The sequence below is a fragment of the Anthonomus grandis genome, chromosome 3, assembly GCF_022605725.1.
Source record: "Anthonomus grandis grandis chromosome 3, icAntGran1.3, whole genome shotgun sequence".
NCBI classification, from domain to species: Eukaryota; Metazoa; Arthropoda; class Insecta; order Coleoptera; family Curculionidae; genus Anthonomus; species Anthonomus grandis.
The window spans coordinates 37,561,811-37,583,124 of record NC_065548.1 but is presented as its reverse complement, the minus strand read 5'-3'; the positions used below and the strand labels follow the sequence as shown (position 1 = coordinate 37,583,124).

Below are 21,314 nucleotides of genomic sequence, written 5' to 3'. Positions count from 1 at the left end.
AATATATAGTAGTAATGGTGAGGGTTTAGTGTCCGGCAGATAGGCCTAAAAGTTCTTTCCTGTCAAGCCCTGAATCTCAATGATTGCCGCTTTTGATTTTTTCTAGTCTCTTTAAGCATACAGCACATTACAGCAGCATATAGCCAGTGTAGGATGTCGGACTTTGTATCCCACTTTTTGAATTTTCCACAAAATGCCAATTCCTTTGTGGACTGCCTCGACGACATGTTTACTCCACGTTAGCTTGCTGTCCAGGTACAAGCCTAACTATTTGTCCTTTTGCTTGATTTGAGGTTTCTGGTACATTAATGACAGCCTTAGTTCTGCAAGATTTATCTTTTTTGTGAAAAGTATGAACTCTGTTTTGTCAGGATTGAGAGAGAGGCCCATTTTCACGCACTACCTTTGGATGATTCTGCACTGTTTTCCTGTAACTGTATCCAATCTGCATAAGCCTACGCGTAGAATTCTTGCTGCTCAAGTTGCGGAGGAGACCGACACTATATCTGTTTATGACCCGAACTTTTACAACACGCCACTCCCTTGCGGCCTACCACTACCCACCCTAAACTCTGTCCGGTGATCTTCTAGAGCTGAACTGATAATCCTTTTTCGCAGTGCTGATCTGACTTAACGGACCAATGAAGCCTGTGTATTCCTGGCTTGTAGAGCCTCACAAATCTTCTTGGTTTTCGCCTTATCGAAGGCTCCTTCAACCTCAAAGAAGAAATCTAATGCAACTTCCTTATTTTTAAACAACTGTCTGCTTTTTCAACTACGGCGTATAGCGCAGTTTCAGTAGATCACCCTTTGGTGTACATTTGTTGATCCCTATGGAGTGGATTTGCCTTCAGTTAAATGTTTGTCAATAAAATAAAGGTGGAAAGAGATGTTCTCCTTAAACTATTAAGCGGTCCGAAACAAAATGCTTGAGCTTAAATCCAACTTCAACAGGATACTATCAACAGCTAAGTTAAGGCCACACATAAGGCGGACAGAGGATCGGAGAGAATAGCGGAGCGTTCAATTACTCTAAATTAAATATGTATGGCCACACATACGGCGGAGCGCGTTGCGGAAAGACGCGTACTTGCTAGCTGGTAGCGGAGCATTCAAATTTGTTTAATATTTTTGCGCGTATTAGGCGTAAATAACCTTCCAAACCAGCGACATGTGTAGCCAGTATCCAAAGTAATCTCCGGCTTCCTCTCCGCCACCAGCTTTATGTGTGGCCGCACACTAAGGCTTTAATTTTCTGCCGCAGTTCACGAAATTCTTGAAATGCTTCTATATTTATATATTCTCTTACTTGTTTGTGTAATTTGTACTTATTATAGCGATTGTGTACCAGTGCGGGTATTTTTTAGTAAATATAGTTGGCTTCACCAATATTCTATTTTGCGTTTTATTTATCAAATATGATGAACGAACCCGCAAAATAGATTATTGTTGACGGCAACTATATTTTACACTTTGGGGTATAAGTATCAAATATTGAGTAAAGGTGAGCATAACATGCATTTGTATTATCAATGTTATTAATTTGTTGTAAAAATAACCAATCAGGTTGCATATGCGATTGAGAATAATTCAATTTGGCGCATCTAAATAGAGAAATACCAAATGCTTAGCATAATTCCTTACATTAAAGTCTCTTAATATCATATAATTCCAATATTATAGGTATTCCTAGAAAAAATGGTCAAAAACTTGTTTCAAAGGGATATATACTACAAAAATTCCCATTTCAATGTAATTTTAGCGTCAGTATTGTCAATATTTGCGGGAACCTGTGACTTAAATTTATAAGTTTGAGAATAAAGAGAGACAGTTCCTTATTTTTAGCAATGAGCGTATGATAACACAAAGTGTATTAATTTATAGACGGTGCAAGCCAAATCTCAGTAATAGCAATAACCCTGCTGCTGCAATGAAAGCTAGAGTAAAAAAGGTCGTTCAGTTTTGTTCGGACCCCATATGATATGTATGATGATAATCAACTTCTAAAAGGATATCAGAATAAGAAGATACGGACATTTTATTTTGAGATACGTGGGCATTTCGTGATGAAGGGAAACAATGAACTAATATTCAATAGTTGTTGATTTTTAAATTAAAATGCCTTCGAAAACATCCTTTAATGGGGTTTAAGTCTGACAATTGTAATAAACATTCAAATATAGTTATGTTTCTCTTACCCGCTTTCTCAGATCAGCGTCCTGTGGAAAAATCCATCTTCTGCAAATGGAATCATTATATTTTTCAATATCTTTTTGTTTCAAATTATTAAATAGTCTTATGGAGACAATTCGGCATTACAATGTAGGGAATTTTTTTCAACTACATTTGAAAATAGACGGATTCTCTCCTAAAATAATTTTAAATGTACTTTCAAATTTTGAGACATTCTTTTGCTTTTAAGATTGTCATAAATGCCACAACCTTATCAAATGACACATTTGTTAAGGTTGTAGATTTAATAAATTTCTTACCTTTTATCGAAAGAGTCAAAGTACTATGCTTTGTAGTGCCCTAGAAATGAATTCTATATCAAGAAATATAAATGTTGAAGAGGAACTTGGTTTGCACTAGTATGGACAGAAAAAAACATGGATGCAAATGTTTCTACGGTTACAAAATTCAGGAGGTATTTCGCGAAGTCCAGTGACGTAGTATGGAATTTCGTGAAACTATGATGGAAAAGGCAAACGAAAATTAAATTAAATTTTTTACAAAATAGTCTTATTTTCAGATAAATCTTCTTTTCCATTATATAGGAAACTCAATCGTTCAATATTGGTCTCGGGAAAATGAGCACAGAAGTTTTCATTTCCGTACTCAGTATCAAATATTTAATTTTTGGTCTGGTATTTTGGGTGATCATATTATAGGGTAATTTTTTATTGATGGTACATTAGTCTGTGCGTAATGATCGATTGTGTAACTTGTATATTAGGTCAGCCTGAGCAGTAATTTTGGCCGTTAAATCAACTTCTCCTGAGAGATGGTTTCTAGCCAGACCGCTCATATCATAATGATCAAGTCTTAAAATTAGTATATTTTCATCAATACCGTCGTATTCCATTTTTTACTTAAATTATTAAAACAATGCCTTAGAACATTGAAAGGCTAGAATTAGCATTGCCGTGGAACTATGTGCAATGATGTAAATACTTATGTAGAAATGGCAAAAAATAGACTTTATAATATCATAAAAATTTGTCACTTATTTTGACAGGCGCAAAACAATACTATTCCTCTTTAATAAAATATGAACCTTTTTTTTTCATGAAATATGATAGATATTCTATAAAGAAGTCAACTTCAAAGTTAAATGAATGTAGATCGCTTATATTAGAGAAAAAGGCAACCACTCCACCGACACAAGTAATCTTTACCAGTGACGTCAAAAAATATTTACATGAAAAATATGTATTATTAATAGATTATGCTTTAAATTATAAACAATATTACTGTTTATGAACTCTTCCAATAAAAAGCCTTTTTATGAGAATCAATTCGCAAGATGACACCAGCTTTTGCCCGCGGTGTTGCCATTTCAAATTTTTTACAATCGGTTTTAGGAATAAGAAAGTTAATAATTTTTTTTGCTTTGAAGATGTTATTTTTGCGCTTAGAATAAAATATATCTATTTCTACTTTTTATTTTTAATCCAAAATCTAACATCAATAAGTTCAATTAGCATTTATATATAGCTGAAAATTTCCTCTTTTAAAAATGCGCGTAAACTTGACAACAGAGAATCGGCGAATATGTGTGTAAATAAAACACCCGCCTTGCCCCTATGCTCAACTCAAAAAAGGTTATTGTTTCCTAATTCTAGTCTTTCAATGTTCTAAGGACAATGCAAACAAGTCCCACAATTAATTCAACAATCTGTATTGTTTACTACCTGCAAAAATAGAATAATTTTTGTTATGGTTAGATAAACTGCCATTTCTATTTAGCTGGATGGTAAAAATCTAAAATGATTTTGAGTAAGGATGTTGCACTGTAAAAGAAATGATAAAAGCCGATTTAATGTATATTGATCTTCGAAAAACGTTGAAGTGGTTTAGAATGGGTGCCTATCAGATACTTTTTCTTTCCCTATATCCCATATGTTCTGCACTATTCTAGCATTATCTACAGTGCTTTGTGTAAACGAATAAATTAAAACACAAACTAAAGTTTCTCGAAACAAATATTAACAGTGAAAAGATCAATTTAGGTACAGCTTTATTTGATTGGCTACTAAGTTAGATAATTCCTTAGGTTATTCTTTGAAATTTATATTTTCGTATACATGAACCATATATTTATGTCCTGCATCTTCGACGATACCTTGGGGTACTCTGGAGTCCCTAAAATAAGCCAAAGTTAATATTTTATTTAAGTCTGATGTTAATACTTACTCAACTAGTTTCACAGTGTTTGGCATATTTGGGAAAAAAGTGTCACAATCATAAGGATGAAATACGCGAGTAAAGTAGACTCTGTAAAAATGCTCTGTTCCGTATATTTCCTAGAATTAATTATTAATTTTAAATGTGATAAAAGGCTATAATATATTTATAAGCCAAACCCAGATTTTTTTTCAGTTAATGCTAAAATCCTGTCAAATATTTAAAATTGCGGGTTTAAATTGTTTTTAATTGTTATATCAATCGGTGTGCAGTTTTATCATAGTTTTCCGTAGGTATTGAAATATTGCAAAGAAATAACTTGATTAAGATATGTTGTGGTTTCTAAAATTTGCTTGCGTTAAATATAAGATAATTTAGTTACTATATTATTAAATTTCTAATGATATAACCTTGTCCAAAACCCCAATCATTCCAAAAATTATTAATACAAGAATTTTAATTACAAAATTTGTTTTAATACCATTAACGATAAACCTATACGTTTTAATGAGCTTATTTTATAGATTTTTAATAAGCACGCGCGAATTAAGGTGAACCGCTATAAAAGATTAAAAACCTTAAGAGGCGTATACATTGAACGTGACGGGTCCGCGACAGACCTCTCGTCCACTATGCAACATACATCTGACTGTTTTTATACTTTCGTCACTTGCCAGTTTCTTGTTCCTCTCTGTATGTTGATTCAAATTGTATCTCGTTAACGGACGTCCAAGTCACGGATCAGTAACGTACTTGCAAGTGATTAGTCGCCAAGAGACTGGCACTGTCAATCGCCAAGTGATGGATATTTAACACAAAAATGTGAATGAACAAAGTTTGAACGTATAATATATCTCGAAAGTAAAAAAAATTCCTTTTTTGTACAATTATAAATTATCGCAATACTCCAGAAAAGATATAACAGGAGCGGCATGGAATAAAATAGGAAAAGGAATAAATATAATGGGTACGTATATATTATTAAGATATATTTTAATTTAAAAAAATTGACTGATTGGATTGAAAGACATCTCAGAGACCCAAAATAGTACTTTATTTTACAAGTCTGAGAAATGGCTTAGTACAAGTCTAGACGTTTGCAAGTCTGGAATTTCTAAACGAGTACTAAAATGACAGTTCACGGCCGTACATCATATAATGTTTTTCTTTATACTGTGTCGTGTTAAAAATTAAATTTTAATGTTTTATTTTAGATTTTAGAAAAATTTGATGTAAAAACAAAAATAACAAATTTGACAGTTTGTCATCCCGCGCGTATTTTGTGATAATTTGTGTAAAACATTAAAAAAATGGAGCTAAAATGTGCTGAAGCAACCAGAAAATTGATGCCGACGAAATCAGTTACTATTAATAATAAATATAATTAGTTTTTATAGACCCAAAGAACAATTTAAAAGATTATCGATAACAAACAGTGCATTTTCTTGATGCATTTGTTGAATTATGGTAACATTTAGATTATCTTGTTCTTCCTGCAAATAAATTCGTAAAGTATTCCTGTATGCCTTTAAACAAAATTGTGGAGAATACATACACATTTTATTATACAGTGCGATTTTTAATTGTCCCCACTTTTATATAAACGCATTCAAAATATAAGAGCTTTTGAATGCGTTTATATAAAAATTTAAGATTTGTCACACATTATTATTAACATAAATACTACTTTTTGGTCCCTAGCTCATTTTGCAAAGCTTCAAAATGGTGGCATGACGCCATTAAAATTTTCTTGCTGTGTGGACCGAAGAAAAGCAACTTTTGATCATTCATTTATATAGGGAATACCCCAATTTATAGGATCCTAAAAAAAATATTTTTTTTTTAAGATTTTAAAGCAGATGCTTGAAGGGCAATTGCTCTGAAACATAAATATATATGAAAAATAAAATATATAGAAAAGGAAGAACAAAAAGGAGAAAGATTCTGTGAGCACAGGAAAAAGAAGTAAGTTCAAAGTTTATCTTGCATAAGTTCTAAACCAGAACGTTTTTTATATAATTCAATACGTAACCATCGACGAGATTTTCTTTTTTCTAAGTAAACTATCTTCAATTACTATTCCTTCACTACCCACTGCTAGTAACGCTGCAATTTTGTCGTTAGACATTATCATGAAATACACTATCAATATCATCACTATCTAGTCAAATGCTTAACTAAACTGAAGCAAGACCCAGTTGTTTGAGGTTTTACTTTTAAATGAAAATTTAATGATCGATTCGTTGGTGGCGCGTGACAGGCGCATCCTGTTCAATGTATACGTGCCTTAACTATTTGATCCAAATGTCAAGAGTTATATCAAGAGTTATATTTGTTCTGTGATATACAGCGCCTAAAAAAAGGGGAAGGAAGTCATGCTCATTTGCCGCTTTTCCAACATCTAATCCACACTCGTGATTGGTTACTTTTCGCATCTTAGAAAAGTACAAGAAAAAAAACCTCAAATCAGAATAAGTTGAAAATTGGTCAAAGTGTTTCTTATTCGATTCCCCTCAGACCGATTATTTTGTTTGGCGATTCGTTAAAATTTACATTTTGTGGTTTGTTAATCCTGTTATTGGCTTCCCTCGTCAGCTGTTCAGTCTGGCTTGCATCTTACTCGGGGCACGCTGACTTTCCCGTGGTTGGCGGTATTCCCTATTCGGCAATTATTTACAGTTTACTAAATTTAAAGATAATCAGATCGAATATTACAAAACAAAATAATCGGTCTGAGCGGAATATATGCGAGAATCTGTGTGCCAAATTTTAGGCAAATCTGATGTAAGGTTTTTTAATCTTTTACTTTTTTACACTTTCCTTGCTTTATTTACTTGTATTTGAAAGTTCAAGCAGTTTTTAAAGGATGGTGCCACATGCAAATCCGAACAAAGTGAGGTTAGTTTGCTATGTTTTGTTTATTTTATATCTTATCCGATTGTAATTCCTAAAGTTTTTAATTTACAAACTAAAATGTCGATGTTATTTTGTTGTTATAAGACCTATCCAATTGTGCAAAAATGGTGGGTTACAACGTTAATTGTGAATTTTCATGGAAAATATGAATTAAAACTTCTTTATTTAACAAATTTCGATATTTGTTATTTGTGAACAACTGGTGCAAGGACCAAAGTATTTGGATTAATAGCAGATAAATATACAACAAATATGTGTAACTTAAATGATGTTATAGATAGTGAATTCATCATGCTAAACCAAGCAAAATTTTGACTTAGTAAGTTCAGATTATAGTTAAAGTTTAGTTTCCGAGAGTATTATTATATACCACTTTTGCTTATAACATGACCAATAAATTTTACTGTTTTTTGACAACATTTTCTGGATTTAAAGTCCACAAATTTTTGTTAATACAATGTCTAAATTATAATTATGATCTTCTAGCGAAGACCCAAAAATGAGAATATCATCAAAATAGTTTATCGCACCACAAGTCCTTCTAAAGTTTCATAAAGGAAACATTGAAAAATTTGGAGAGCTGAGCTAATGCCATAAGGTAAATGGACATAATAGTATCTACCCCATGGAAAAGCTATGGTACACATTTTGGAACTGTCATAGTTTAAAGGTATTTGTAAAAAAGCCTGAGAAGCATCAAGCAAACGAAAATATGAAAGAGTGCATTATGAAGTTCACCAAATAAAGAGCCAATAGTGGGAATGTGAAAGTTCTCGCGTTTAATAACTGCATTTAAAGCCCTAGGGTCCATGCAGATCCTTACATCACCATTAGATGTTGACGTTATAATAATAGGGTAAACCCAACTCGTTGGTTCAGTTACTGGTAGTATGATTTTTTCACTTACCATCTGGTCTAGCTTTTATTTTACCTTATTTTTAATGCTAGGGGTATTTTTCGAGCAGAACACACTTTAGGTGCAAAGTAACTGGTTAAAGTTATTTTGTATGTTTTATTCACTTTGCCAATCCCACTAAAAATACGACTATATTTGTCAAGAATTTGTTTTAGGCTTCTCATATCAGGTATTTCATTCCGATAAGTAATTTAAGAAGTGCTATTTACAATATTCAAGAGTTTTGCTTTTTCTAAACCCAAAATAGATGAGGCAGATTTTCCACGACTTAACACATAAAACTAAAGGTCTACAATGCCGAAGATACGACATAGAATATCAGACAGCATCTGTCTATTGCAACAGTCTCTGAGACGGATATAGGTACAGGAAAAACTGAGAAAAATAAAAAATAGGAAAGCATTATCAACAAAAAATATACCAAACAAACTTTTAAAGCATGGAGACCCGGAGCTCGCAAGAGCAATTTTTAATCTGAGCTCTGACCACAACAGAAATAGCAAACGACTCGCACACAAGCTTAACAGTCCCTATATTCAAAAAAGGACAAAAAATATGTTTTGAAACTTATAGAGTAATAACCCTCTTGAACACAACGATGAAGCTGTTTATAGGACTGCTAAAGGATAGACTAGAGAAACACATAACAAACAGGTAAGAATAGCAAGGAGAAAAAGTAGATCGACCACTGACGCCAAAAAAATAAAAAAGGCGATCGAATATCCCACACCGGCATTGACCAGCTTCGTCGATCTAATTAAAGCATTTGACAAAGACCAAGTAGGCGACCTGCTCAAAATATTGTTGGAAAAAGAATCACTAGCCAACATAGTTAAGATAATCTCCAATCTCAATACCGCAAATTCGACTCGAAGAACATACCAAGAAGAATCAGGACGAATCAGCCAAGAAGTGAGCACTAGTCCATTCCTATCTAATCTTCTCATGGACAAAATCATATAAGAAGTGACAATCCTAAACATGCAATACAGCATGAATAATAAGCGTATCAGCAAGGCAATATGCTATGCATGACGATGTTGCAATATTCGGGGAGACCGAGAATGGCCTGCAGAGACAGCTCTTTAAGTTCTACCAAGTAAAACAACAACTTAAAATGATCATAATTATTGAAAAAACAAAAAGCATGACCGTCGCTAAAGAACCTTTCAGATGTAAGCTCACAATTAAAGATAAGCCTATAGAGCAGGTGATGCAATTTAAATACCTCGGCATGAATATGTCTAGCGGCCACGATAAAAATGAGCTGAGAGGCTAAATTAACACACAGCAGCAGTAATATAATAAAAACCCAAAGCATGCTACGCGTGGTAGAAATGAGGATGCTGAGTAAACCCAAAAGAGACTGTGTAAGAAATACGTTGTTATTGAAACTTGTTGACAACCAAACAGCATAGTAACATTCCTAAGCATTTTTGCTATGGAAATATGTTATATGTGCTTATAAGACTGATACTGTTAAATGCTATTTTATGCTGTTTAGTAGTATATGTATTTAAAATTATTATGTGGTAAGAAGGGTTATCTCGAATTCTATTGCTATCGAATAGGCTTAATATTATTTGAAGTAATATTCGGCAACATAAAGAAGTTGGTAGAGTGCAAAGTATAAATAAAATTAGTCCTCGTATAATTTTTTTATTTAGCCTGTAGAAATCGGTTGGTCACTGTACTGGTACTAAGTTATAGTAGTATTATTTAGAGAGCCCGGAATGGTGTAAACGATTTGATCTCAAGTGCTACAATGTATAGGAGAGCTTTAGAATCTAATTTGTAATTTAAAGAGCTTTCAAGAGTTACTTTGTTAACTGCTCGTCTGTAATGAACTTGAATTAATTGAGTTAGGGAGTAATCTTTCCTGAAATAAAATAGACTTAAAATACCTATTCACTTTTTTGATAATATTAATTACTTCTGGATTCATTCTACGTTGTTTTACTAATGATAGCTGCAGTTTGTTGACAATGATCGATAATAGGTTAAGTTATTTTTACCGTTCTAGTAATAGACATTCAATTCACTAATAAAAAAAAACTAGGTGTTGTATTTTAACATAACCTTAATAATTAAGAGGTGCAGGACTTTAGATTGTCTCTGGATTCGGTTACTGAGAACATTTTAGAAATTACCTTGTAAACAGCATTTCCTCCAAGAACCCAGGTATCCTCATATTTGTTCTTAAATTCATCATCGTTCAATTTACTAATAGCCTCATCTAAGCTTTTAAAGGCATATGTATCTGGATACTGTGACACGTCCAAGTTGGACCTAGATAGGACGAAATTGATACAATGCGGATGCGGTTTCCAAGGACTGTCCTCAAAAGTTTTTCGGCCTAGGATCACCACGTTTTTTTTGTTTTTATCTTTGACCTCGCCGGTGATGCGAAGAAAATAAGCGGTCTCTGAACTAATTGTGATGTTGATAAATTAATTCAAATTAAAAACAATTACTTACGGTATGCTCCATGGTAACTTTTTGTTTTTAGCAATACCATTATTTTCACATGCAGCCACAATTAATTTAAATTTAAACGGCATCGCGGCGATCTGAATTAGATTCGGTTTTATTTCGATTAAGTCGAGTAATACTAATACATCTTTTTACAACCGTCGTTTAACTGCTTATGGTTATAAACAACCAAAACAGGTTTTCGAGCATTGGCACAGTTCGGCTGAATAAGTATATTCAATTACTTCTTAATGACTAAGCAATTGTTTCGACAATATATTATAGTTTATTCTTTATTAAAATTAAGATTTTCGTAAACACTGATAAGGTATTTGTGTCCAGCATCTTCTTTAATTCCTTGGGGTATTCTTGGATCCCTGAAAGTTAGAAACATCAGTTTATTTTTTTAAAAACGCATTCATTTAGTTTTTATACATGAATTGTTTAATTAATATAGAGAAATAAGTTTATTAGTAATATTTTATTCTAGTATAATATATAGGGTGTTCATTTAAAAACTTCCCTCCACGGATTTATCGAAAACCACTGTTTAAAAAAAAAAAGCCGAAAAACGTCAAAAGGTTTGTCAAGGGGAACAACTTTCTAACCTAAAATTCACCCTCTGCCCCCCAGGGTCATCCCCTTACAAATTTTAAATGTCAAGGGATATCGAGTAATAGCTTGTTTAATAGGTCTTTCGAAGTATTTTATTTTGACGTTTGATTTTTTTAAATCGGTCGATTCGTTTTCGAGAAAATTAGAAAAATCTTTGTTTATCTTAATTTATTCAGATAGAAAACAAAAACATGAAAATATCAGTTTCTATTTCAATAAGTGTTTCAAATGTTGCCCGTTTTTGGCCAAACAATGATATAAGCGATGTTCATTCAAATTCCTGAAGGACATTTTCAAAAACATGTTGTGGAATATCATGGCAGCTGTTGATGATGCATTGACGAAGTTTATTCAAACTTTCAGGTTGGGGAGTAAACACAATAGATTTCAAATGACCCCATAGAAAAAAGTCCAACGGCGTTATATCAGGAGATGTAGCAGGCCATTTTATAGCCCCCTTCGCCCTATCCATTTATCTGGAAACTCGTCGTCTAGCCATTGCCGAACGGGAAAAACATGGTAAGAAGGAGAGCCGTCTTGCTGGAAATATATTTCAACCTCATCAAGTATAGGGTTTCCATTATCATCGATTTGGTTTTCAATGGATTCAGTGATAAGCGGATTGATATCCGCTTCCTATACGTGGCTGACCATGATTCCGGAAGATTCGCACACCTTTCAGAGACGTGCGGTGTGCCACGAACGTGTTTCAAAATGAAGGGAAATTAGGCTAGTATTCTCGGCATTTCAAATATCGTTACAATATTTTTACCATCAACAATGTTATCATTGTTTGTACAATATTATATTTTACGAAAAATAATGATGCGCTTTTATTTAGGCAAGTTAATCCTTTATACCAAATTTCATTTGTTTTTCTTAAAAAGTAAAGATGATTATAGAGTTTTCCGTTTATTCTGGCCCACCCAGAATAGAAATTTGGGTAAAACAAATATACTGAATTATTTATTAAACTACTTGTAATATCTTTAATTCATCATAATTACAAGAAGCAATAATAATAATAATTATTAATATTATTATTATTATGATAATAATGAGAAAATACGAAGTTTCGAAGTTGTCCTAAATAGCTCTTCAGACGCCCTACAACAGAAGAGTGTTGGGGGTTCTGTTTAAGCTGATTTTTTTTTAAACTACACGAAACCTAACATTGTATCCTTAACATAGAACTTTGTCTATTTAATTCCATAAATTCTAAGCTGACAACATTTTAGGGTAGGATAAATCTTTTTTCGGTATATACAATAGCTTCAAAAAACCTAAAACAATATTTAAATAGAATATAAATTCAACAAGTTAGGTTTCTATAAATACCGAATTACACAAGAAAAGAGGGAACACTTAGTAACTATTTTATTCTTCAAGATAAAGATAAATGAAATGTTAACCGATTTAACCGGACGTGACACTAACTTTCTTATTTTAAATATAAATATAAAACTTTCTTATTAAAAATATTACTACGTATTTCGATTGCAAAAAATATTCTAAGATCCTGCATTTGCTACTTTTTATTTTAAACTCATAGAAATTATTTTTTTTTTAATTCTAAAAGAGTATCATGAATGCGTTTTTGATCAAGTAATCACGAAAAAATAGCGAACGAGAAATTTCAGTGCATTTTATGGCTAAAATCTTTTACACGCCGTTTTTAATATGAAGTAAATGCCAAAATTAAGGCATACATTGTTTTTTAAATAGTACGCTATTGGGAACAAACACTATTGAAATTAGTAGCAAAAAACTATTAAACAGTAAACTATTAGCATCTTCGGGAGAAGATTAAAAGCTATGTGAGTTTTTAATCTTCTTCAGCTTCAAGAACGGTTCGGAATGAATGTTTGGGCAGGAGTTATCAAAACGCATCATCGGACCGATTTTTTTTCATGGCGCTTTAACTGGTGCACGATATTTGCAGTATTTAAGAGATGAAATTGAACAATATTTAGGACTTCTTCATTTTCAGCAAGACGGTGCTTATTACGGCGCTGTAATTTTACAGCGAAAGCTTTTTAAAGCATAACTCCAGGAATATTAGAAATGGTTGCACCAAACGTAGTTCACAGAGCCAGAGAGTTGCATTTAATAATATGCAATTTAATAATTTAATAATGCATTTAATAATTTCGAACAATATATTTAAAAAGTTTTATATTAGTATAATTGAAAAACCTAATAATTTGTCTTCACTTTACTATGTATTTAGTTTTGTATTGACGACAGTTTTTCCCCTTTGTTTAGCGTTTGTGTGTACCTACGTAATGTTAGATAAATGTTAGATAAGACATATAGTATTAAGATATTGTAAAAAATGCTGCAGTGAAAAATTTGTTTTCGTATTCACACAAAGTAATATGACGTGACAAAATATGATAAAATTTGTTAAAATTGTGTTATATGTTGTCAAAATGTTTAAAAAAAATAGGCAGGCATGTCATTACGAAGCCGTTATTGAATAAATCAAAGCCATCTGTGCTATTTTTGTTGACAATTTTTAAATGCATTAATTTTTGTGACTTGTTGGGAAAGTGGTTGTACCCAATAACGTGCTATTAAATGTAAAATGCTAAAAAAAAAGTAAATGCTAAAAATACTGGTTTGGAAATTTTAAATAGGCATATGAAAGGTTCAATTAATTCAATATACCAAGATATACCAAATTTCTTATGTTTTTCTTGAAAATAAACATTCACAAAAAAAATTATAGAATACTCGTGGAAGATTTAAATACTACACAATTTGGAGTCTGCAAAGGACTTTCCAACGCTGTATCGATATAAACCAATAGGTTATCTTGATTTTGAGAAGACTTTTAGAAGGTGAAACATAATGAGTTACATCAACTGCTCGTTGCACAAAAAAATTGCCCTGACGACAAAAAAATTCTAACGACGTCAGAAAAATTGGAAATCTATAATCGGACTCGTCGTGGGAAACGAAGTTGTATCTCATCACCGCTGGTAGTTAACCTCTAAAGCGAAGCTATTTCAAGGTATACACTAGCTGATATGGGAATATGAGGTATGCTGGTGACACCATATTGTTAACAAGTTATCTTAAAGATACATAACATCTAATAGAAAAATAATTAATATAATGAACACGGACCAAGAATTAACATAGAGAAAATAAAGTTAATAATAGTTGAAAACTACCAACAAGATATGAACCTTGTAAAACTGACGGTGGCAAAAACTGGATAGAGAATGTGCTGACATATAAGTATCAAGGAACTTGGTTAGAACAATTGGCTGACCAAACAAGAGAAATAAGAACGACGATAGAGATTGCCAAATCAACATTTATGAAAATTAAAAATTTAGGTGCGGGTCGATGTATTGCAATGAACTTAGGATGAGAATGTTGCGCTGCTACGTTTTTTCCTAAAACCACATGGATTAGCTACAAGTCTTGAAATGTGGTGCTACTCTAGAATGTGGCGTATTTATACGGGATCGATAAAATTACTCAAGCCGAAGTATTGAACCATTACGCCATAAAAAAAGAAAGCTTTAGTATCTAGGTCATATAGTTCCTGACATTGATGATACAGGATAGAAATACACATTTCTCCAGTTGATACTCCAGGAAAAGATTTGTGGAAAGCTCAGCATGGGCAAACGCCGGCTGTGCTGGCTAAATAAGTTGCAAGAATGCTTTGATTATAGCATAATTCAACGGCTCAGAGCTGCAGTCATCAAGGTCTGAATTGCTGTGATGATACAAACCTTTTATAGGAGATGTACTATGAGAAAAAGAAACACCAGTGAATCGCATAATAATACTTTTATATCTTCCTGTAGAAAATGACGACGAAAGTAGATAGGAAGCAGCGTTGAACATTTATTCCTTAACTTTTATATAATCTCGAAACCACAAATAATTTGGAATATCCAAACCCAAACCTCTTGGCGTGAGTCAAACAAGGAATTTGAACGTTATCGACTTGGAGATTCAAGCGTACTTAAACAACTTTTTTGTCACTCTATTAGCAAAAGAATAGAATTAGACTTTGGATTTGCCTGGATTGAACTCAGATGAATTGTATATAAATTGTGTAAAATCAAAATTGAATCTACACTCTAAATTAATGATTATTTTAGCAAATAGTCATTTTATATTAGGTATCCAAATATCATAATTTTTTATGCTGAACCTAACGTCATATTAAAAAGCAGAAAATATTGGCATTGCCGGTAGAATCGGAATTGATAAAAATAATTGAATGCGTCATTTAATCCAGATTAATCTCGAATTCTTACATGTGAAACTTCAAAATTATCTGTTAAAATAAAGTTTTAGGGAAAAAAAACTTGCGTCAGTCGGTAAATAAATAACATATTGGTTTCATGTATGAATAATATACAGGTTTAAGAATGGAACATTATGCATAGAGAGGTGATTAAAAGCGAAATGTTGCAACGCGCACGTATATATTTCATATACTCTGATATTCGCAGGCTGCATTTGGTTTCTAAAATATTTTTCGGATGCAGGCTTTAGAAACACATATAATGGAAAAAAAATCTAAAAATAGAATATTTCGTAAACAATTTTTATTTTTATTTACTTTCCCATCATGGTTTTTTAACATTCCAGTCTTCAAATACTGGTAACAATTTTATGGATCATACCCAGTTCCTCTCCAACACTTCTACTACTCTTCTTCTCTTCTTCATCGTGTTGAATCCACTTCTAGGGCACTACAAACAATTTCTTCAATTTGTTCTTGCTCCTGGAGTCTTTCGATAGAAGGTTCTTGCACTTAAAATGATCAGGCAATCTTAAAGACAAAAGGATGTCTAAAATTCGAAATCAGAGACCGCCTTTAAAATTCATTCCTCGCAAGGAACCGGTCTATATTCAAATGTAATTAAAAATATATTCCTACATTCTTCTGCCGTATTGCCTCCATAAAACCCTTTAATAATTTGAATTCTTTCGGAAGGAGTATAAACAGCCATACTCAGTTGAGAAAAAATAATAGTGCTCTAAAATCCAACAGTGCAGTGTCACCCAGCAAAATGAGTCATGCCGATATTATTATTGTTATTTTGTAAAAATAAAAACCGCAAATACATATCAGACGATGGGAGGCGGCCGCTCTGCGATGAGGGAAAGTGGTGATGGTGAGAGGAAGTGCAAATATTTTAGACAATGCGTAATCTTCGATTCCCTAAACAGCATAGAATATGGAATGTATAGAATGAATAGAACCCATATCTATCCCGTGAAAGTTTAATGCGTTCTCTTGAAAGAGTAGATGGAACCTGGACTTTAGTCGATATCGACCTTGTATATTTCATAAAGATAAAATAATATAACTGTTGATAAGAAGAATTTAAACATTGATCACTTTCAGGTTAGGGTTACGACACAATCGATTGTCACTGGTTGGTTTGCTACTAATCAGTTGTATGAATGCATAAAAAAATACAGATTTGAATTTCCCTAATGAACCAGCAACGTTTTTGGGAGTGAAACTGGGTTGAAAACTATTATGGAATGCACATATAGCCTACATATGCCTAAATGATGCCCTTTACAAAAATTTCTTTTGGAGCTTTTGCGTTCCGTAGCAACTGTAAATATTTCGACACTTGTTACAACATCTGTATATTTGGCATATGTCCACTCAAAGGCTTCTTATGGAACTCAGTATTTGACACTACTACCTTGATACTACACCACTACTGATATGTGGCTACGCTGCTGATGTAAATAGTGTTTTTTCCCTATAACGGCGAGAGATAATATTTTGTCAAATGTATTTATATATGTAATGTATGTTTATCTTAAATCAATACATATTTTTTCTTTCCTCTTCTGACCTGTGTAAGACTTTTATTATGACATCAAAAAATTTGTTCGTTTGTTTGCGGAACAGGTTAATGAATAAGCCAAAAAATAGACTTGATTAACTTACGATGTGTCAATTAATTTTTTTATGATCAGTCAGTACGCTGAAGCTTTTAGTATCTTAAATTAATAAAAGAAGTATTTCTTTCCTTCAGTCTTTTACTAGATTTAATTAACTAATATTATAAAATAATGAATTCTGACGAGTTCTTCGATATTAATAATTGTAAACTAATTATATTGATTTTACTTGCTTATTAAAATTTAAGCAAACAAATGATTATTTAAAAAAATTATTAATTGTACTTACTCTACTCTTTTAACATGTTGAGGTATTGTAGGAAAATATGTATCACATTCATAAGGATGGAAAATTCTAGTGTGGTATAGACGATAGAAATGTTTACTATTTAAAGCATCCTAAAAAAAATCAGATTTGAAGTGTTGCTCCAGATTATTATTTAACAAAATACTACCTTATATACAGTTGATCCTCCAGTAATCCAAACATCTCCAACTCTCTTTTTTAAATCTTCATCCTCCTCTAGTTTTTGTACGGCATCCGCCAGACTTTTACATGTGTAAGTGTCGGGATATCCAGACAAATCTAAGTCATCTGATCTGGTTAAAATTAGATTAATGCAATTTGGATGCGGTTTCCATGGTGTAGCCTCCCATGACTTTCGTCCCAAGATTATAGCATTTTTTTTAGATTGTTCTTTGCATTCAGTTGTTATTTGTAGATAATATTCGGTTTCAGATCTGAAAGCAAAATGTGGATTGCCATTTAATTTTCTAAAATAAAATATTTTCTAAAGAGTTGCTGTTATGGAAAAAAAATTACGGCAATTTCTCACATATTTTTACCCAGATACTGTTGGGAAATAACCTAACGTTCTTTTCTGTCATCAAGATGTGTTTTTATTAATATTATATTTTTATTCGGTTTATGTCCATAATTTTATGATTCTCTTTACATTCTTAGTGACCTAGTAAAGGTCCATAAATGCTTTTATACGCTGAACCTGATTAAAAACATATCTTTACAAACCCAAAAGTCTCCTGTTACGATTTTGGTCGTTGTGTGTAATAGGTTAAAGTACTTAACCCCGCTATTAGAGTGCAAGTATGATTGTTACTAAGTGTAAGAAGTAAGTTATCTGTTAGTGTAGAATTAAGAGTCAGTGTAAATATGACCAAATTAAGTATGCGTAAAAATAGCTAAGACAGTTTATAGTTTACATCCGCCATATTCTAAAACTGCTCCATTTCGGCGTATTTGGAGCTAATAAATGGACATATAATTGTATTGTACAAGTTTGTTTCATTTATTACGTTAATTGATTCAGTATCTTATAATCTGCGATCGTTCGATGAAGATAATAAAGTAAATTAATAGAGTCCACTAGTACTTTCTATTGAAACAATTTAACAATTTTGACATCCTCTATTTACGGAAGGTAGCAATTCTTCCTCGAATAGCTAAATATGTCCAATCTAAATAATAAATCACCTATGTGCAAAAGTTCATTATGCCTTGATATTTTCAATTTGGTAATAACTAGTTACCACATACCTCTTAAAAGCGAGTAATATCTCTTTTAATATACTTAAACGAATTAAAACCAGAAATAATTCAAATAGCTATAAAAGGTTTAGAAGCCTTGTCCTACTGTCTGTGAGGCGAGAAAAAACTGCTTATCTAAAATATGTTTCTAGTGAAGACACCACAAGTTTATGCAAACGCTATTTATGCAGACAGCTGGAGTTTATGGCAGCCAGAGTTGCCAGTAGATATACAATATTAATTAATAACTGTTTTTTAATCAATATTATGATCAGAAGAGAGCTAATAAGGATCTCACAGATTTTTTTGGTCAAATAGCATAATCCCATAGAATTTGACTTTGATTTTGGGCAAGTCCAATGCAGTGAGTATCTATGATATGCTACTTTTTATGGTGAGGGATGATAGTCCTGTTCTGTCAGTCTGTCTTTGCTCAAGGTCAAATTACACCCTAAAAATCTATGAGTCTTCTGCCAGTTTTAAGCAAAATTCTTGGGTACAGATAGATGTTTTTGTTACTTAATGATGCGGGCTTGCTACATGCAACTCAGTCAGGTTTTCTCCCCGGTTTTAGTACGGCAAGCGCTTTAACAAATTTTAATGATGCAATACATGGATAAGAAGTTAGCGACTATATTAATATCTGATTTATCAAAGACATTCGATTGTAGTTAGATATTTAGGAGTTGTATATAACAGAAGGCTTAGGGTATAAGCCTTATATGTCAAAAACTAAAAAAACCTACATCAAATTAAAGGTTTTATATAAAGGGTGAGTTGGGAGGAACGCACTAAACTCCAGATGAGTATTTTACCCGTGAAAATAATTTTTTTAAACTCATGTTATCCGATTTGCATTTTTTTTCAATTATAGCGTAATTAAAATGTTTTAAATAGTTTACAGCTTCTTATCACAAATGCTATAAGTACCGATTGCTTGGTCCGTTTTGCTCTTCTGACATGTGTTAGTCTCAGTTTCACATCACTCTAAACTTTAAAATGCAAATGTATTATCAGCACGATGGGGCTCCCTTACTATTTCTTTTATTATGCAAATTTTATATAGGTGATTTTTGGTATATAAACTTCTTTTGATGTCCTATATTTATAGTCCTCCAAGTGGTTAAAATAAATGAGCCAACTTTGAAAACACCCTGTATATCAATATATCTAAAATGTTATGTAATACATATCAATATAATTTATTAATGTTATGCATTCTAAAAATAATTGCAAAATCTTCACTGGACCTTAGATATACGACTATATCAGTCTGAATTAAACTGTTGCCAATTCTTTATCGTAGTTTTTTATATGATATAAAATCCTTTTAAAAGATCTCAAATTATCACTCATATCAATAAAAGACTACATAAGTTTCAGAATGGCCTTAAATACAACGACAGATGATAGAAACCAGAGTGTATACGCTATGCTCGTGCGTTCTGATCTTTAGCCTTGTGTTTCTTTTGATCCATGCGTGAGAAACCGACAAAAAGTAAAGATATGATGAAACAACGTGCGAAGTTGTGAAACAGTAAAATTTCTTCATTAGTGTTTTGTTTCCGCTTCCACGTAAACTGCGTAATTGTTTTTATGATAAATTACTGACCTTTAAGAAGACTATTAAAAAATATTTTACTTACGGTATTCTCCATGGTAAGTCTCCGTTAATGCCCATTCCATTATTTTCGCAGGTGGAAACGATCAAATTAAATTTAATATTCGGCATTTAACTACTGACTAAACAACGTCTAAACTCAAACAAAGATTACAAAAATTAAATAATTATTTTGTATGTCGTAATCTTTTGATACTCGACAAATTGAAATACTTAGAATAGTTAAAAATATAACCAATCATGCTTGATTGCGTATTGCGGTTGAGATATGCAAATGAAATTTTGGGTTTTAAAACGAAGTTATTGCGCATTTTTTGTCATAGAATTAAGACTGTTATGTTGATCACTGGCGCGCATACGGGTAATGGTCTTAATTTTCTTAAAGAAAAAAGTGGTACGCCACTAAGAAATTCCAAATTAGAACTAATTTTTCAAAATTCAATTCAAAAGTTTAATTTGATAAAAAATATTTCTTGCCTTTTTTCCATGAGCTGAATTACATTATTTAATATATTGTCTAGAAGTAAATATTTATCTATGTTCTATGTTAAATATAAAAAGCTCGACAATTGCATGCTGAGCTGTATTTAGGACGTAGAATATCCCGTAATATAACATTTGCTTGTCTTCACCAAACTTTGCCTCAAAATGGACTTTCAAATAACAAACTGAATGGGAGCTTCCGGGATAACTACGAACTGTGCAACTAAAAGAAAACGGTTCTCGAGTTAATTGCAGACTCACCTGAAGTAAGTACTCAAAAAATGTAAGTCAAACATAATCAATGTAAGCAGCTTCACCGTATTTAACATTTTTATCATATCCAACGTGTGCAAGCTCTGTGTGTGTGAGTATGTTTTATGACTCTGATAAAAATAATCTGACCAGCATCTCTCTTTCTACTCTATTACCTAGAG

At 32.3% G+C, this 21,314-nt stretch overlaps 2 protein-coding genes and 1 long non-coding RNA gene across 3 annotated transcripts; 1 reads left to right on the top strand and 2 right to left on the bottom strand.

Annotated features, from left to right (window-relative positions):
- Positions 1–4,187: 4,187 nt before the first annotated feature.
- On the bottom strand, positions 4,188–10,952 carry LOC126734450 (dihydrofolate reductase-like). Its single transcript, XM_050438100.1, has 4 exons — positions 10,718–10,952; positions 10,390–10,669; positions 4,417–4,526; positions 4,188–4,365 (listed from the first exon to the last, which is right to left on the bottom strand). Exons 1-4 carry the CDS (start codon positions 10,798–10,800, stop codon positions 4,278–4,280), a joined length of 561 nt encoding a protein of 186 aa, XP_050294057.1. The 5' UTR covers positions 10,801–10,952; the 3' UTR covers positions 4,188–4,277.
- Positions 7,479–12,143, top strand: LOC126734454 (uncharacterized). The gene is made up of 3 exons (XR_007660057.1): positions 7,479–7,642; positions 11,690–11,845; positions 11,899–12,143. It is a non-coding gene; the product is annotated as an uncharacterized LOC126734454 (long non-coding RNA).
- On the bottom strand, positions 10,991–20,631 carry LOC126734449 (dihydrofolate reductase-like). The gene is made up of 4 exons (XM_050438099.1): positions 20,423–20,631; positions 17,686–17,971; positions 17,520–17,629; positions 10,991–11,088 (listed from the first exon to the last, which is right to left on the bottom strand). Exons 1-4 carry the CDS (start codon positions 20,506–20,508, stop codon positions 10,998–11,000), a joined length of 573 nt encoding a protein of 190 aa, XP_050294056.1. The 5' UTR covers positions 20,509–20,631; the 3' UTR covers positions 10,991–10,997.
- Between the last annotated feature and the right edge of the window lie 683 nt (positions 20,632–21,314).

What these genes read in the sequence shown, in the direction of transcription:
- LOC126734450 (XM_050438100.1), bottom strand. Translation starts at nt 10,800, where the DNA reads ATGCCGTTTAAATTTAAATTAATTGTGGCTGCATGTGAAAATAATGGT. An exon ending in GAGGAAATGCTGTTTACAAG is followed by an intron (nt 4,527 to 10,389) that starts GTAATTTCTAAA and finishes AATTAATTCTAG; the next exon opens with GAAATATACGGAACAGAGCA. An exon ending in AACACTGTGAAACTAGTTGA is followed by an intron (nt 4,366 to 4,416) that starts GTAAGTATTAAC and finishes GGCTTATTTTAG; the next exon opens with GGACTCCAGAGTACCCCAAG.
- LOC126734449 (XM_050438099.1), bottom strand. Translation starts at nt 20,508, where the DNA reads ATGCCGAATATTAAATTTAATTTGATCGTTTCCACCTGCGAAAATAAT. An exon ending in GAGGATCAACTGTATATAAG is followed by an intron (nt 17,630 to 17,685) that starts GTAGTATTTTGT and finishes GATTTTTTTTAG; the next exon opens with GATGCTTTAAATAGTAAACA. An exon ending in CAACATGTTAAAAGAGTAGA is followed by an intron (nt 11,089 to 17,519) that starts GTAAGTACAATT and finishes TCTAACTTTCAG; the next exon opens with GGATCCAAGAATACCCCAAG.